The 16,042-nt window shown below is 41.2% G+C and overlaps 1 protein-coding gene across 2 annotated transcripts; it reads left to right on the top strand.

The window, feature by feature from the left end:
• The first annotated feature begins 1,735 nt into the window (after positions 1 to 1,735).
• Positions 1,736 to 15,542, top strand: si:cabz01101003.1 (ubiquitin carboxyl-terminal hydrolase CYLD). 2 transcript variants are annotated; one of them, XM_034164627.1, is made up of 17 exons: positions 1,736 to 1,877; positions 2,037 to 2,253; positions 5,974 to 6,091; positions 6,252 to 6,409; positions 6,687 to 7,178; positions 7,628 to 7,733; positions 8,726 to 9,180; positions 9,267 to 9,432; positions 9,529 to 9,670; positions 10,642 to 10,764; positions 12,016 to 12,107; positions 12,273 to 12,336; positions 12,442 to 12,640; positions 12,915 to 13,023; positions 13,182 to 13,300; positions 14,199 to 14,406; positions 14,879 to 15,542. In XM_034164627.1, the coding sequence occupies exons 1-17, from the start codon at positions 1,756 to 1,758 to the stop codon at positions 15,061 to 15,063; spliced, it is 3,075 nt and encodes a 1,024-aa protein (XP_034020518.1). In that variant the 5' UTR covers positions 1,736 to 1,755; the 3' UTR covers positions 15,064 to 15,542. The 2 variants fall into 2 exon arrangements, with proteins under 2 accessions (XP_034020518.1, XP_034020519.1); XM_034164628.1 differs by having other exon boundaries at positions 1,762 to 1,876; positions 2,065 to 2,253.
• The last annotated feature ends 500 nt before the right edge of the window (positions 15,543 to 16,042 follow it).

Below are 16,042 nucleotides of genomic sequence, written 5' to 3' on the forward strand. Positions count from 1 at the left end.
ATGAGATGAACTCAAAGATCTAAAACTTTTTCCACATACACAATATCACCATTTCCCTCAAATATTGTTCACAAACCAGTCTAAATCTGTGATAGTGAGCACTTCTCCTTTGCTGAGATAATCCATCCCACCTCACAGGTGTGCCATATCAAGATGCTGATTAGACACCATGATTAGTGCACAGGTGTGCCTTAGACTGCCCACAATAAAAGGCCACTCTGAAAGGTGCAGTTTTATCACACAGCACAATGCCACAGATGTCGCAAGGTTTGAGGGAGCGTGCAATTGGCATGCTGACAGCAGGAATGTCAACCAGAGCTGTTGCTCGTGTATTGAATGTTCATTTCTCTACCATAAGCCGTCTCCAAAGGCGTTTCAGAGAATTTGGCAGTACATCCAACCAGTCTCACAACCGCAGACAACGTGTAACCACACCAGCCCAGGACCTCCACATCCAGCATGTTCACCTCCAAGATCCTCTGAGACCAGCCACTCGGACAGCAGCTGAAACAATCGGTTTGCATAACCAAAGAATTTCTGCACAAACTGTCAGAAACCGTCTCAGGGAAGCTCATCTGCATGCTCGTCGTCCTCATCGGGGTCTCGACCTGACTCCAGTTCGTCGTCGTAACCGACTTGAGTGGGCAAATGCTCACATTTGCTGGCGTTTGGCACGTTGGAGAGGTGTTCTCTTCGCGGATGAATCCTGGTTCACACTGTCCAGGGCAGATGGCAGACAGCGTGTGTGGCGTCGTGTGGGTGAGCGGTTTTCTGATGTCATGTTGTGGATCGAGTGGCCCATGGTGGCGGTGGGGTTATGGTATGGGCAGGCGTCTGTTATGGACGAAGAACACAGGTGCATTTTATTGATGGCATTTTGAATGCACAGAGATACCGTGACGAGATCCTGAGGCCCATTGTTGTGCCATACATCCAAGAACATCACCTCATGTTGCAGCAGGATAATGCACGGCCCCATGTTGCAAGGATCTGTACACAATTCTTGGAAGCGGAAAATGTCCCAGTTCTTGCATGGCCGGCATACTCACCGGACATGTCACCCATTGAGCATGTTTGGGATGCTCTGGACCGGCGTATACGACAGCATGTACCAGTTCCTGCCAATATCCAGCAACTTCGCACAGCCATTGAAGAGGAGTGGACCAACATTCCACAGACCACAATTGACAACCTGATCAACTCTATGCAAAGGAGATGTGTTGCACTGCATGAGGCAAATGGTGGTCACACCAGATACTGACTGGTATCCCCCCCCCCCCCCCCCCAATAAAACAAAACTGCACCTTTCAGAGTGGCCTTTTATTGTGGGCAGTCTAAGGCACACCTGTGCACTAATCATGGTGTCTAATCAGCATCTTGATATGGCACACCTGTGAGGTGGGATGGATTATCTCAGCAAAGGAGAAGTGCTCACTATCACAGATTTAGACTGGTTTATGAACAATATTTGAGGGAAATGGTGATATTATGTATGTGGAAAAAGTTTTAGATCTTTGAGTTCATCTCATACAAAATGGGAGCAAAACCAAAAGTGTTGCGTTTATATATATATATATATATATATATATTGACAGTGAACCCTTTTGGATTCCAGCTGGTAAAATGCAGAAACTGTCAGCACTAGGCAACAGTGGAACGTTTCCAATTACCTGGTTGGCTGAAGTGATTTTCCTGCACGTCTGTGCTGACTTTCTATTGGTTCGTGTGGGTGTCAGTCACATCGCTTCCTCATTAATGGTGTCGTTTGTTATTGAAGTCGAGCTACTTTTAAGTGTCCGACATCAAAGTTTGATAAAGTTAACGAACAAAAACAGAAATTCAGTCAGAGGTTTTTACACTGCGAATTCAACAAAAAGGTAATACGTGACGTCGTTAAGCGTTTTCACACTTAAGTTTTACTTAGAACGTGAATGAAGACCGTTTAATATGCAAACTTTGTTGTGGTTACTTTCTAAGCGGGGCGCTTCTATTATTTAATGTTATTTTTCAAATAATGATCATTATGTGTTTGTCAGGAATGTGATAGTTCGATTCCTCTGTGAGCAGCTTCACAGATGCATAGATAAAATGTCAGGAGCCCACGAGCAAAGCAGGAAGCGTCACCCCCCAAAAATGTTTTTGGTATCGACCGACATAAAGATCCAAGACCAACTGGAAGGAATCATTCGACTGCAGCGGGGGAGCATCTGCCAGGAGCAGGACAGGGGCAGAGGAGACCAGCTGTGGGTCAAGGTATTAACAAACTGGAATAACTGTAATCAGTCGATCAGTTTTATATCAGCTTTCCCAGAAATTAAGGAGAATTTCCAGGCGAGCATAATGCCGAGCAAAATACCAGTAAAGCGGTAAAATTCGTTTTTTTTTTTTTTTTTTTTATTAATATGCATATGTCACGGACATGAACGAGCTGCTCGTCAGCATCTCACCATGTCATTTAAGTTTTTCAGAGTTTATTTCGAGTAAATGCTTCAGGGGAGCATTAGCATGGCAAAAACATTTGCCTCTCACATACTTGGAAAACCTCCTCGCCATCTAACCATGTCCTTTAGGCCCTTCAGACTTTTCAGTAAAATGGTTCTTGGGAGCATGAGCATGACTAAAACCTTAAAAAGACCCCCTGCCTCCTTATTCTGCCTTTCAGTATCTGGAGGGGCTCTGCCCCCCCATACTCTTCACTTTTTTAAGCATTTTTCTTTTTTTGCTTTTCAGCTGACCCCTCTCATTACAGCCCTCTTAACCCCCTGCCACTTTAAGCATTTTTTTTAATGTAGATGTAAATTAATATTTGAAGTTTTCAGCTAGTTGACAGTAGGGCTGCACAATATGGCCAAAATATTGTATCTCAATATTGTCACATAAATTGCCATGAAAATGCCGCATATACATGCTGTCCATATTCTTGAGCTGTTTAGTTGGGTAGGGAGAGTTTCCATGGGATAAAAAAGCTTTTCAATCTACCGTCCCTGGTTCTCAAGACCAGGCACCTAAGTGGCTCTACTCTCTTTTTTTTTAAAAGATATTTAGGTGTACCTTAGTAAACACTAGTAGAGTTCCACCTTAGATTTGGAATGTATAATAGAAGATATACCTTACTGAATTTTCATATCAATATGATATACGATATGACTATGATTTGACACAAAGTGCAGCGACAATGAAAAAGAAACATTCTTAAACCAAACAGTAATACCACACATTTTGCACTCATAAGTTTAGGAAACTGTGCCCTCCACAAGTATTGGAACACTTGGAATTTCACACATTTTAATTTGTTTATGTCATTTTAAATACAAGAAATACAAATAAATAAATAAATAATTACAATTTCTAAAATTATCTTACTCAAACTGAAAACAGATCTCTAAAACTTGATAAAACCTGTAAATAATAATCAGTTTTATTGCCAGTTTTATTTAGACAAGTCAGGGGATGGAAACATGGACATTTCCAAGTCACTGAATATGTCTTGGACTTTATTTACATCAATTATGAAGAAATACAAAAATTTCTTTCACCAAAACATCAAATCCAGGCTTTCATCTCAAATGTTACTTTCAGTCAAATAGTTACTTTCTGTCAAATTGTAGCTGAACTTTCAGGTCTTCTTTTTAAGAAAATCTTCCTCTACACCACTTCATCAGGAAGCTGGATTTTATATTTTTAATTAATTTTATCAAGTTGTAGAGATTTGCTTTCAGTTTGAGTTAAGAAAGATAATTTTAGAAAAAAAACACTATTTGAAATGGAATAAACAAATTAAAGTGTGTGAAATACCAAGTGTTCCAATACTTTTGAGGGCAATTGAGAAACACTGAGGAGCAGCATCTTACATCTCATATATAGTGCAGCAGATAAGAGAATATTTAGAGTGGAATCCTGCATCACATTTGGCACACATAATCCATAGACATGAACTCTTTAAAAAAACTGATTGGTCACTTGAATTTTCAATAGGCAGCCAGGTAGGGGTCAACTGAAGAATTACACAGGGGTGTAAATCAGAGGTGGGCAACTTGTTCCAGAAATGGCCAAGACGGTGCAGGTTTTCTTTGCAGCCACTGACCCCACCAGGTGATTTCACTGATTAACTGATTCCATCTGCTCAAAGTGATATTAATCAGTGAAATCACCTGGTGGAGTCAGTGGCTGCAAAGAAAACCTGCACCCTCTTGGCCATTTCTGCAACAAGTTGCCTACCCCTGGTCTAAATTAAAAGATGCTCCAATCATATAGAAAACTACAACACATTATTTGCCTGATCATAAAGATTCTAAAAAAGGTATAGCTTGGACAGTCTGTGACTGAATGTTATGGAGTTATGAGGTAAAAGTAGCATTGGTGACAAAGGTCAGTTTCAGTTTGTACAGGGGTCAAAAGTTAAAGTTGCTCCATTAATTTAGCTCCAGTTGTATTTTGCTGAATTTGATACTTGTATCACCATTTGAAGGATTGTTTTAGTTATCTGCTGCACTAATAAGCCAACAACAATAAGCCACCCATATTAAAGGAGAAATGCTGATTTTAACAACCTGGACCTCATTTCTGACATAAAATACGGTCGTTTACTCACCAATATAAGTTTGGTGTCAATAGAAGTCCATAGTTCAAACGACGTGTTCAGTTCAAATCTGGAGCAAACATTTATCTTCTTCTACTAAGGTGGATTAGAACTTTTGTGGTACACAGCACCAACTACTGGACAGGAGGAACCTAGCAGTCAGTGTGACTCACTACTTTGAAAATGCAGGTCTTTCAACCAGACGTGTGGTGTCATGACATGTCAATCATCTGTGTCCAGTCAGATTTCAGGAGAGTCCAGTAAAACCCCGGCCTCTGCTCTAGCTCCACCCATGCCAGGAAGTGTTTGACATTTGAACATTTCCTTTTTCACTGTGACTGATAAATTAGCACTTCCTGTTTGAATGTGAGCTTGCCGCTGTGTTCCCATGAGATTCCTTGGGATCTCGTCTGTCAATCCAGGAAATGTTTGACATTTGAACATTTCCTGTTTTACTGTGGATTTGAAAATTGGCACTTCCTGTTTAGGACGCCCTGTACCATGAGTGAGCTTCACGCCGCTGTACGACGCTTTGCTCATATTATTAAAAACAGCACTTTTTTTTCTCTTGGTGGGTTTTATCAAGATGTGAAGGAGTTACATTCACATTAAGAGCTGAAGTGTCCTGAATCTTAACACTTTTGGTGTTAATGTGAACGTGGCCTGATTTGGACCACTTGCTTCGCCCCAGCGCAGATTCAGACCTGATTTGTGCCTTTTCTTGTGATTTGATTAGATACAGATCACTTGAATGCAAGAATGAACCGTACTACTAGAAAAGGAAACACACACCCAAATCTAACCTGACTGGGGAAAAAAAAAAAAAAAAATTCTGATTCAATTTGCTTTTGATGCCAACGTTAATGTTACGTCAGTGCAGAAAACTGGCATGCTTTCATGCAGTCATGTGACCTAAGTTGCACCCCTGGGGAATTTAGAAACTTTAAAACCATGATTCATCAGAAATTGTATTGTGTGTAGAACTCCCACAAAAGGTCAGTTGCTGTTTTTAAAGCTGTTGTTGACATTATAATTTTGAAATGCTCTAAAGAGTTAATTTTGAATAGACTTGCTGCAGAATGTTTTGAAACAATTTTGGTGAGGAGGAGGGTTGGTAATAGTTTATACTTTTTGTTAAAGGACAAAATTACATTGTTGTGAGAACAGTAAATTTACCAAGAATTAACAAGAACAACAACAGTGGTAACCGTCAGTAAGTGAGTGAGTGCCCAGAAAAAGTATCTATATAAGGTGGGCATATGCATCCAAAAATAGACCAGTTATAATGTTTTTTGGAGCACTTTACCGTGTGTCAGTTGCTTTTATGTGTGATTTATCTCCTTTTATTTTTACCTCTCATTTTCTCTGTTCCTTACATTTTTCTTTATTTCCAGGTGTTGGACACCGGTAATGTGGTCAAAATAGAGAAGAGGTTCCTGCTTGAAATTCCAGCTGACCTCCCTGGCTTTTTGGAGCCTGTACCTGATCCAGAGGCCCGTCTGAAACTTCTCAGTAATGCCAGAATAACTTTAAAAGTGTTTTTTTTTTTTTTTTGTTTTTGTTTTTTTCTTGTGTTTGAGGTATTGGCGAAGCATCAGTCAGCTTTACTTCCTTTTGGAGGTTTCCATTGAATGACAAACCTTCAGTAATTTTTTTTTTTTTCTTTTTTAAGTTAATGTTGGGAAGCTGCAGCAGTTGGCTTCTTTGCCTGTAGGAACTCCATTGTGGGTCCAAATGGGTCAACAGGACGAGCTGGCAGAGGCAGAGCTGCGATACGTCGGGCCGCTGAGTAAAGGGAGCAGCGCTGTGTTCTTTGGAGCACAACTAATGGTAATACCCCACTGAAGCTCTGAATAAAACTTTTTCACAATCTGGATTCCCTCAAAGTGTGTAACAGATTTAATTTCCTGCATTGTTTGGAGTCCTGGTCAGTAAGTCCTCTTTGATCAGTGGTTTCAAACCAACAATATTCAGACTGAACAGCTATGAAACATTCAAATAGCTGTAATCCTGGGGAGCTGAGACCGATACTTGAAAGAGACCTGTGATTGGTCAGACAGTTAAATTACATATGTTTTGTGTGTGTGCCTCCCCCTTTCTCGTCCAGGGTTCAGCCGTTGGTAAAGGCCTGACTAACGGTTCCTATAAGGGCCACCAGTTCTTCATCTGCCCCGAAGCCTCCGCCCTCTTTCTCCCTATAACTCATATCAGGGTCCGTCGCTGGTCCCGCAGCAATATCACCGAAGGGCAGGAGCGATCCCGCGATCGGGAACGAGACAATCCTCGCAGTAGCGTTCACCCCAGCAATGGGCACCACCAAAGCAGCGACAACCACTTGCATCATCAGCGTCCTCACACTAGTGTTCGTCACCATCTACACATCGGCCACGCTCACACGCAAGGTGTCGCCGTTCTGCCTCGAACCACAGACTCCGTCCCAGCCGAGAACGAGGTTCGCGGTCCTGCTTCGCTCCCTCCCTTCCATGTTGGCCAGCGGGTGTGTTTCCCTCTGGAGGATTCTGTTCAAGGCGGGGAAGTTCGGTTCTGCGGTCTGCTGCCGGGCCGAGCCTCGTCAGGGGTGTACGTCGGCGTTCTGCTGGTCAGTGCTCCACAAATGTTGTTGCATTGCAAATTACAATGACAATAAAGGCGATTCTGAGGAAAAAAAAAAACTGTATTAACTACAAACTAATAAAACAGTTTATCGCTTCAAGGAAATCAGTTTAGATAACTGAAAGAGGACTGAATAGTTCTCCTGAAAACTTCCTCAACAAGTTATTATGGTGCCGTGCACAGTTCTCAGGTTCAACATGAGGTCTGTTTTAGGAAGTCTGCCTCTTCCTGAATTCTTTGTTACATAGTAAAACTCTCACAGCAGTGCACAATAGTCAGATCAAGTATTTTTCTAAACTATAAATAATTTGTGCAAAATAACAATAAAATTAAGGCTGTGCTATAAATGTTGATTTGTAACATCATCGTGCACGAGGTTAATGTTGCTCAGTTTATGCTGTTTTTGCAAATTTGACTTTGTGTTCTGTGTGACAGGACGCTCCTCTTGGGAATTGGGACGGTGTCTATAGGGGAGAAAAGTTGTGCACCATTCCTTCTGCTCAGTACGGACAACTGCTGCCGGCCAGCACCGTGTCTCCAGGTGGGTCCAACGAGTCCGAACCGTGTTCTTGCCGTTGGTTGACACTTAAACCCTGTTATGGTCAGAGATGAGAGTCAAGTTCTCATTTTTTCATCGTCTTTGTCCCCAACACTAAGTTTATGTTGTTTTTATATTTAGCAGCTGTTTTAAAAAAGAACTTCTCCAAAGATTTGGGAAAATACTTCCCTAAAAGTTAACATTTTGACCAGAAATACAGCATTGTGCTCCATGATAACATTTTAAAATATCGCTTATTATCCTTGAACTAACAACAGCCTCTAGTCCTCTTAGATTTATCTGGAAAATTCTAAGAATCTAATTTGAGAATTTGGAAAAAGAAGTTGTTAACTGAAGATATATGGCTAGAAGTGGAGATTTTAATTCTTCATTAATATAGATTGTTGTTATTGTTTTTTGTAAATAATTATCAATTCAGCATTTGTTGTGTAAAATTTGTGTAACAATTTTAGTAAATTGCCAAAAACAGCTAAACATTACCAGCTTTATTTTACCAAGAATCCAAACCCAGAAAATCTTAAAATTGCAGTCATGAAAAAAAAAGAGTAGATTTGTTTTGTTTTTTTCTTTTGAGAGATTGTCTTTGTATCAGAGAATTCTGTAGTTGATTAAAGTCTGAGGCTGATTCAAAAATGGCAGTTTTGCAGAATGCCAATATTTATTTATTTATGTATTTTTAGCGGAGGTGCATCATGTCTCCTCTTGACGTGTTTATCCATCAGCATCTCTGAATCAGCTGCTGCTTTTTTGTTTCACTTCAAAGTCGACAGCTGAGTTGATTAAAAATAATCCACATTGATAATGGTTGTTTTCTAAAAGCGTTGACACGCTGCTGATTAATAAGTGCTGTAAACTTGTCATAAGTCAAAGAACAGCTTGAAGTCTGAGTGATGTGTTCCTGCTCCTCTCAGGCAGTTCATTGTTTTAGCACGGCAGAGAATTCTTTGTTCATTTTTCCATTTCTGCGCCTTTAGAACCGAAATCTCATCACCGCGTTTTCAAATCCATCCTGAAGCCCACACTTCATCCTGTCACTAAATCAAGCCCTTCTTCACCACCCGCCCCCAGACTCAAAGTTGCTCTGCTCCCGCCTCAGCTGCTCACTGCCAAGCATGCGCTTAAAGCCCCCCCGCTGCCTCCGCCAAAGCCCAACCACAAACCTCCTCCTCTCCCGCCTCCCAAACCCCTGAGCCCCTCACTGCCGCCTGCCACAGACTATTTGCAGCACGCCAACGGCACACACGACCGCCCTTCGCCCGAGAGGTCGCCAGGCATCAGTGAGGCTGTGGAGCAGAATGAGGAGGTGATACTGGAGAGTGAGCTGGAGGTGGGATCCATGGTGGAAGTGAATGACCCGCCCCTTTACGGGGTGATTCGCTGGATCGGACAGCTGGACGGGGTTTCAGAGCCTGTGGCAGGAATTGAACTGGTAGTTTTTTTTTTAATGCACAAAGACAAATCAAAATGCACAGAATGATTGATTAATTATTGACACGAAGCTGCTGTGCGTGTCAGGACCAGGAGGTGTCTGCTGGAACAGATGGCAGTTACCTCGGCGAGCGGCACTTCCGCTGCTCCGCCAACAAGGGGCTGTTTGTCAAGCTTCGCAAGTGCAGGCGGGACTCCAGGTTCCCTGCGCCGGAGACGCCTGTCAATCAAGTAGAACGCTGCAACTCAATAGGTGGGTGTTGGGGAAATGTGGACGCAGCATCTGTGAGGTCATGTGCACAACGTGTTTATCCAGAAAACACAAAGCGTGTGTTCCTGTGACCGTCAGCGTTTGCAGATTGGGGCAGTGAGCGAGTGGACGAGCCAACGCCTCCTCTGGAGGGCACCGAGGCCATAGAGCTCTACCACGGCTATAAGAGAGGCATCCAAGGTCACCTCAACTCCTGCTACCTGGACGCTACACTGTTCAGGTAACCCAGCAGCTGTGTTTGTGCCTGACACAGAACTGTCAGAACAAAATGTTAAATTACGATCAGAAGAAAATAAACTGAGGAAACGGGTTTGATGTGTGGATGCTAAATCTGTAGATCTGATTTCAAAGTGTTCTAAGGTTGTGAAAAATGCAGCCAGCAATTATTTGTTTTTCCACAAGCTTACAATTGTAAGACTACTGACGGCTTCCTGCTGATGATTTATGATGCCTGACCCTCTATAATAGTAAGAGATGGGAATTTTTGCCTGGTATTTTAATATATCTTGGAATTGGGACCAAAAATTAGCAATGGGAAACAGTCCTAATTGATTAGTTCTTGAGCGTCTAAAAGGTTAAGCAATGCCTGATTTCTTGGAAACATAGAAAATGTCTTCAAGTTGCTTATTTTTTTTAAGAAATTCTGCAAATGTCCACAGGTTGATTGTAGGCTGTTTAAAAACAGTCTCTCTCCAATTTAGCCTGTTTTACTTCAGGTTAAATCAGCACTTCACTTTTCCACATTTTGTGATGTTACAATCTTATTTCAAAATGGAATACCCCCCCCCCCCAAAAAAAAATCTGCTCACAACACCCCATAATGACAAAATGGGAATATTTTTATTTTTTTTAATTTTAGCAAATTTATTAAAAACAAAAAACAAAGAAGTCACATGTCCATAAGTATTCAGGTTTTCATGTTGGAATAAGGCTGTAACATAAGAAAATGTGGAAAACGTGAAGCGCTGTGAATACTTTCTGGATGCGTCACGCTTCAAATCTAACATCTGGTTTAAAGGCACATTCAACCGGTGTATCTGTAGAGGAAAACAAATTGTACATTATGACTAAAGTGGCTTATTTTGACTAGGTAGAAAAAATTTTTTTAGTTTTAACCAAAATATGGAATGATGTTTGTGGAGTTTTTGGTTTTCATGGTGTGACAAATGCAGTTCTTTTTATCTCTTTCAGTCTGTTCTCCTGCTGCAGCTCAGCAGACTGGGTTTTGTTCTGGCCCTCGGACCCTCAGAATGACCATCAGGCCAGTCACGCTCAGGACCTGCTCCGCTGCGAGATCGTCAACCCACTGCGCAGGTTTCACTCAGCTTCTCTTACTGTGATGACTTTGCTGTCACGTGGACTTAACCTGTTATGAAAATTAGATCATCTTTAGTGCTTCAAGATGGTAGTTTCAAAACATCATAGTATAACTGCACATCTGTTTCTAGACTAGAGTTCAGAGTTTCATGTAAACCGTTGCCATTAGTGTTATAGGATAATGTGCGACATGGGTAGTCCCGGCAAGTAAGTGACCTAATTTGCATATTGATAAAAGCCACAGGGTCAGTAAGCATGAACTTTTATTTATTTATTCATTTATTGACTCAGAGATTGTATAACTTGAGTTTGGCACACAAAATTTTGAGGCACGCTACAACTAACTCCGGGGTATCAGCTTGCTAACCAAATGAACTAACTCGTTAGCTCGTCTAACTGTTTGCACGATAACTCAAAAATTAATAAGTGTATTTCAGTGAAATTTTGTGACAGACAGATAATACTGCAGTATACAAATGACTCCATGTTGGCGGTGATCCGGAATATATTCTGGAACTGAGATCCAGAAGAGCATGTAGCACATAGCAACATGTAGCTCAAGAAGTTGTGGGAGGTTGTTGATGAAGTTTGTTGACCAGATGGATAATGTCCTAGAAGATGAAGAATGTGACCTTGGGCGTTTTAATTTCTAGTTTTGGATTGTTTTTAAAGAAAGCCAAAGTTGAGACTGGTGAATTGAAAAATTTAATCCATGTGGTTCGCTAATGTCAGAGAATAAATGCATGACGGAAGAGGGTCAAGCGAGTTAGCGTGACTGCCTTGTGGAATGTTTGGGCGTGGATATCTTTCCTGATCGAAACCCAAATAATAACCTAACAATTTTTTGAAGGTAATGTTTGTGTGATGCAGTCTTAAAGCTTCTTGCACGTTATAGAAATCATGTCATGAAGCAGGATTTATACATTTAAATTCTGTGACATCTGAAGTATTTTTGACAGCATGGAATTAATCCTTCAGATGTATTTGTGTGAAAAGACAATTATTAATGTTGCACCTCTGTGCAAAGCAAAACATCTCTGCAGACTTCTCCAGAAAATAGTTAGTCTTTGCAAAAATTAGTGCTAATACATGGATCCTTGCAAAATGTATTCAAAGTAAATTTTAAAAATTTTACTCCAGAAATGCTGTTTTAAGCACAATTTTTGTGGATGTTTTTAAATGTTTTTTTTTTTTTTTTTTTTTTTTTACTTTGTTCACTGCATGTAATGGTTTGTTTTTCTCTTCAAGGTTTGGTTACGTTTGTGCGAGTAAGACGATGGGTTTGAGGCGGCTGCTGGAAGCCGAGAACACTGACGCAGGCTTCACCAACCAGGAGAAAGGTATGAGATGTAGTGTGGGGTTTTTATGTTTGTTTTTTTTTTTTTTTTTTTTTTTTTTTTTGGGGGGGGGGGGGGGTGCTGACTGATGTTGAGCACGTTTTTGTGGGGGGTGGGGGTGATGACACTGAGGAATGCCGTCACACTGCTACTGTTTGGTTTTGTCAGACCCAGAAGAGTTCCTCAACAAGCTTTTCCAGCTTCTCCGAGTTGAGCCGCTCCTCCAGATCAGGTAGTCACACCCACTTTTGTTTCTGCACTGATTGGATATTTAGTTATGATATGAGCTGATTTGTATCAGTGGTCGGTTACCCGTTATTTCATACTTCTCTTCCAGGTCGATGACTCAGCAGCCTCAGAAGTGTCACCTCTACCAGCTGTTCCCACCTTCTCTCCCTCCATCTCCCTCCTCACCCCCCTCCCCACTTGAATCCCCCATCCCGCTGTCCTCGCCGTTATCCGGGCAGATGAGAGTCGCCAGTGTCCAGGGCTTGCTGGAGTCGTCCTTCCTACATGCTGGGCTGAAGTTTGTGGAGGTAAAAATGTTCCTGAGAATTTTTTTTAAATTGATGGTCAGATGATTTTTGAAACTGCAGAATATAAACATCCTGAACAACAGGCTAGTCAATCTGAGGTTATGCCTGCACTGCCCCCTGGTGTTGATGGGTAGAATGGGTGCCTTGAAAGTCAGTTTGATTTTGTGATCTGATTTTCCGCCTCACTGTGCACGCTGCCTGATTGTTGTATTGCATCATTTCATTTTGACACCATTCAGAAAAGTTAGTAAAATTTTACTGGTCGGTCCGGCAGGCTCCCTCCTGCCTCTTGCTGCTTATGCCCCGCTTTGGGAAGGACTTCAAAATGTTTGATGCCATTGTGCCCACGCTCAGTCTGGACATCACAGACCTGCTGGATGACAGTAAGAGTTCCACACTCACCAGTTTTTTTTTGTTTGTTTTTTGTTTTACTTCTGGTCTCTGCGGCAGTTTGTTTGTTTTGGTTTTCCATCATGTTTGTTGATGGCAGGATTTATTTATTTATTTATTTATTTTTTTTATCTCCTCTGTGTCCTTGTAGCTCTGAGGCAGTGCAGTATCTGTCAGGGCGTAGCCGAGTGGGAGTGTCTCCAGTGTTATGAAGATATGGACATCACGCCTGGTCGTCTTAAGCAGTACTGTCAGACCTGCAGTACTCAGGTAACCTTTTAATGCTTGGATCCTCAGGTTGATTGTAACATACATTAATTAATTAATTACGTTGGGTTGTGTGGATTTGTGGTCATGTTGTTTCCGTTTTTTGATGGGAACTACTCTTAAACAATTGGAAAATGTAAGTGTACTTCTCTGATTTAGTACATTTCCACGCAGGAACACTGTCATTCTTGCTGATAACTGCACCTGCTCCTAATTAATCATCAATCCTGCATTCACTAATGATCCAGCAGGTGGCAGACACGTCTCTGGGATATTACATGGGAAAAGTTGCTGCTTTTTTTTATTATTATTATTATTAATCTGAATGTAAAAATTAAAAGCAAAGTCTTTTGTTTTTCTCAGGCACCCCCAAGACTTTTTCAAATTGTTTATGTTCATACAACTATTTTAAACGAGTATTAAAAGAATTTTAAAACTATTTGAAATCAGCTTGTAGATTAATTTAGTCAGTAAATCAGCAGCTAAGTAATTTTTTCAGTTTGAAAAGATTTGAAAGCACTTTAAAAGTGGGCAGCAGATTAAAATATTGCTATCTTTAAAGTAGATGAAAAGCTGAAAAAAAGTAAAGTCAAAATTTGTCTGTTGTTGATAATAATTATCCAACACCACTAAAAGATGCATTTGGAGAACAAACATATCCACCGGGGTAATATTGTGGTTTATTTATACAAAATGACAGACGAATGGGCAACATGTATCAACCCTTGTGATGTCATAAAGATATTTTATATATATATATATTAAAAAAAACTTCAAAGATTCAGAATCTGCCTCAAAACTCTATCTACAGGATTAAACTTTAAAAGTTCCTTCATGTAACATGACGATTGAGAAACAGTTGTTTTTCTTCTCTGTGTCTTGTGTTTGTCCTCGCCTTCAGGTTCACTCTCACAGGAATCGAGCTTCACATAGTCCGGTAAAGATGGCTGTTCCTGAGGGAACGTGGTCTGGTCCTTTGCACTGTACCCGCCAGCGGATGTCCCTCTTCGCTGTGACATGCATCGAGACAAGTCACTATGTGAGCTTCGTCAAACATGGGAGCAGCCCGTCCGACTGGCTGTTTTTTGACAGCATGGCCGACCGGGAAGGTGAGGGAAGGGACGTGACATCAAAATTCACTTTGTAGACACTCATCCTGTTGGGACGTCCCACAGACTCAACTCAACTTTTATTTCTAAAGCACGTTTAAAATGACAGCAGTCGACCAAAGTGCTGTACATAATTTAAAAAATGGGCACCAATTTACCCCCAATCGTAAGTCAGTGAATGAAGAATAACAATAAATTTACAACAGGCAATAAAACAAATAAAAGACAAGGTAAAATAAAGATTAAGAAGTGGTAGGAAATGATTTAATTTATTTACATAGTGGCGCAATGCATAAGTAACGTCTAACCTTACCAACCCACAGAGTGCACATTAACATCTCTCAGGGCTCCGGCGGGTTTTTACGTTGTAAAATGTTTCTAATTAATTGGATTTGCACCATCAGCCTTTTTCAGGTCAATTGTCATGAACACAGACTGTAATGAGCTGGAATTTGTCTGTGCCTTCATCCAGGTGGCGAGAACGGCTTCAACATTCCACAGGTGAAGGCGTGTCCTGAGGTGGGACGCTACCTCAGCCTGTCAGAGGAGGAACTTGGCCGAGTGGACCCCGCCTCCTTAAAGGAGATCACCCGCCGTCTGCTTTGTGACTCTTACATGTGTCTGTACCACAGTCCTGAGCTCAGCCTCTACAAATAGCAGACTTCATGGACCCAGAACCTGCGCACGGCCCTGAGTCCAAGCAGTCACCCATCCAACATGTTATCAGGACCACAGTCTGCTGGAGCTGTCATGTGACAGGTGGCGCTTTTGCCCCCCCCCCCCCAAAAAAAACGAAAAAGAAATTAGAGCCAGTACGTCAGCAGTCACAATACTGACTTTGATCTGTGTGTGATCTATGTGATGTCATAAAGCAAACTGTAGAATTACTAAAATAAGTTAAAGAAAATGATCAAATGAGATACTGAGTCCAATCCGAGGACGTGTCACTGTTTCCAGACAATCAGCGCCAAAGTTAGGAGGCATCGTCTCCAGGACGAAATGATCTACACATTCTCCACTGTGCCTAATCAGCTGACGTTTCAGAGCCTGATGTTGAAGACTTCTTTAAGAAGTAATGGTCACAAAAAAAAAGCCTGCAGACATCCAGGGTTGAGCTAAAGTATCATTTGATGTTTTATCTCTGGATTCTTTGTCAAATATGTCATATTATTGGACCCAAATCTTCAGCAGGAAGTGTTTGGAGATGATTTACATAACTACAAGCTGACAGGGTTCTGCTCTGAGTTGTGAACTTTAGCTGTCAGGTGTCACTACTGTACTTTATACTTGAGTTTACGGCGTAACGTGCCTTAGTGCTGCTGCTCACATCCTGAAGATAGTTCACACAGAATAGTGTCAAAACTGTGATGATAGACACCTTATCATGTGTAGGGTTTTTATTTTAAGGCTGCTGTAGACCGAGAAGCAATAGAACAGGGGAATTAAAAATACACAAATCAACTGGAAATAAACGTGATTTAGTTTGTTTGTGTCTATATCATTGTTTGCTTTTTGATTCTGTTTTTATTTTCCTTATGTTCAACAGGCATGTGAAATAAAACCATATTTAACTTATTCACCAAAACAAGTGACGTCTAAGACTTTGATTACTTCAGTGCAACATACGTGTGAAGTG

This window comes from Thalassophryne amazonica, chromosome 23 (genome assembly GCF_902500255.1).
Source record: "Thalassophryne amazonica chromosome 23, fThaAma1.1, whole genome shotgun sequence".
In the NCBI taxonomy this organism is placed as follows: Eukaryota; Metazoa; Chordata; class Actinopteri; order Batrachoidiformes; family Batrachoididae; genus Thalassophryne; species Thalassophryne amazonica.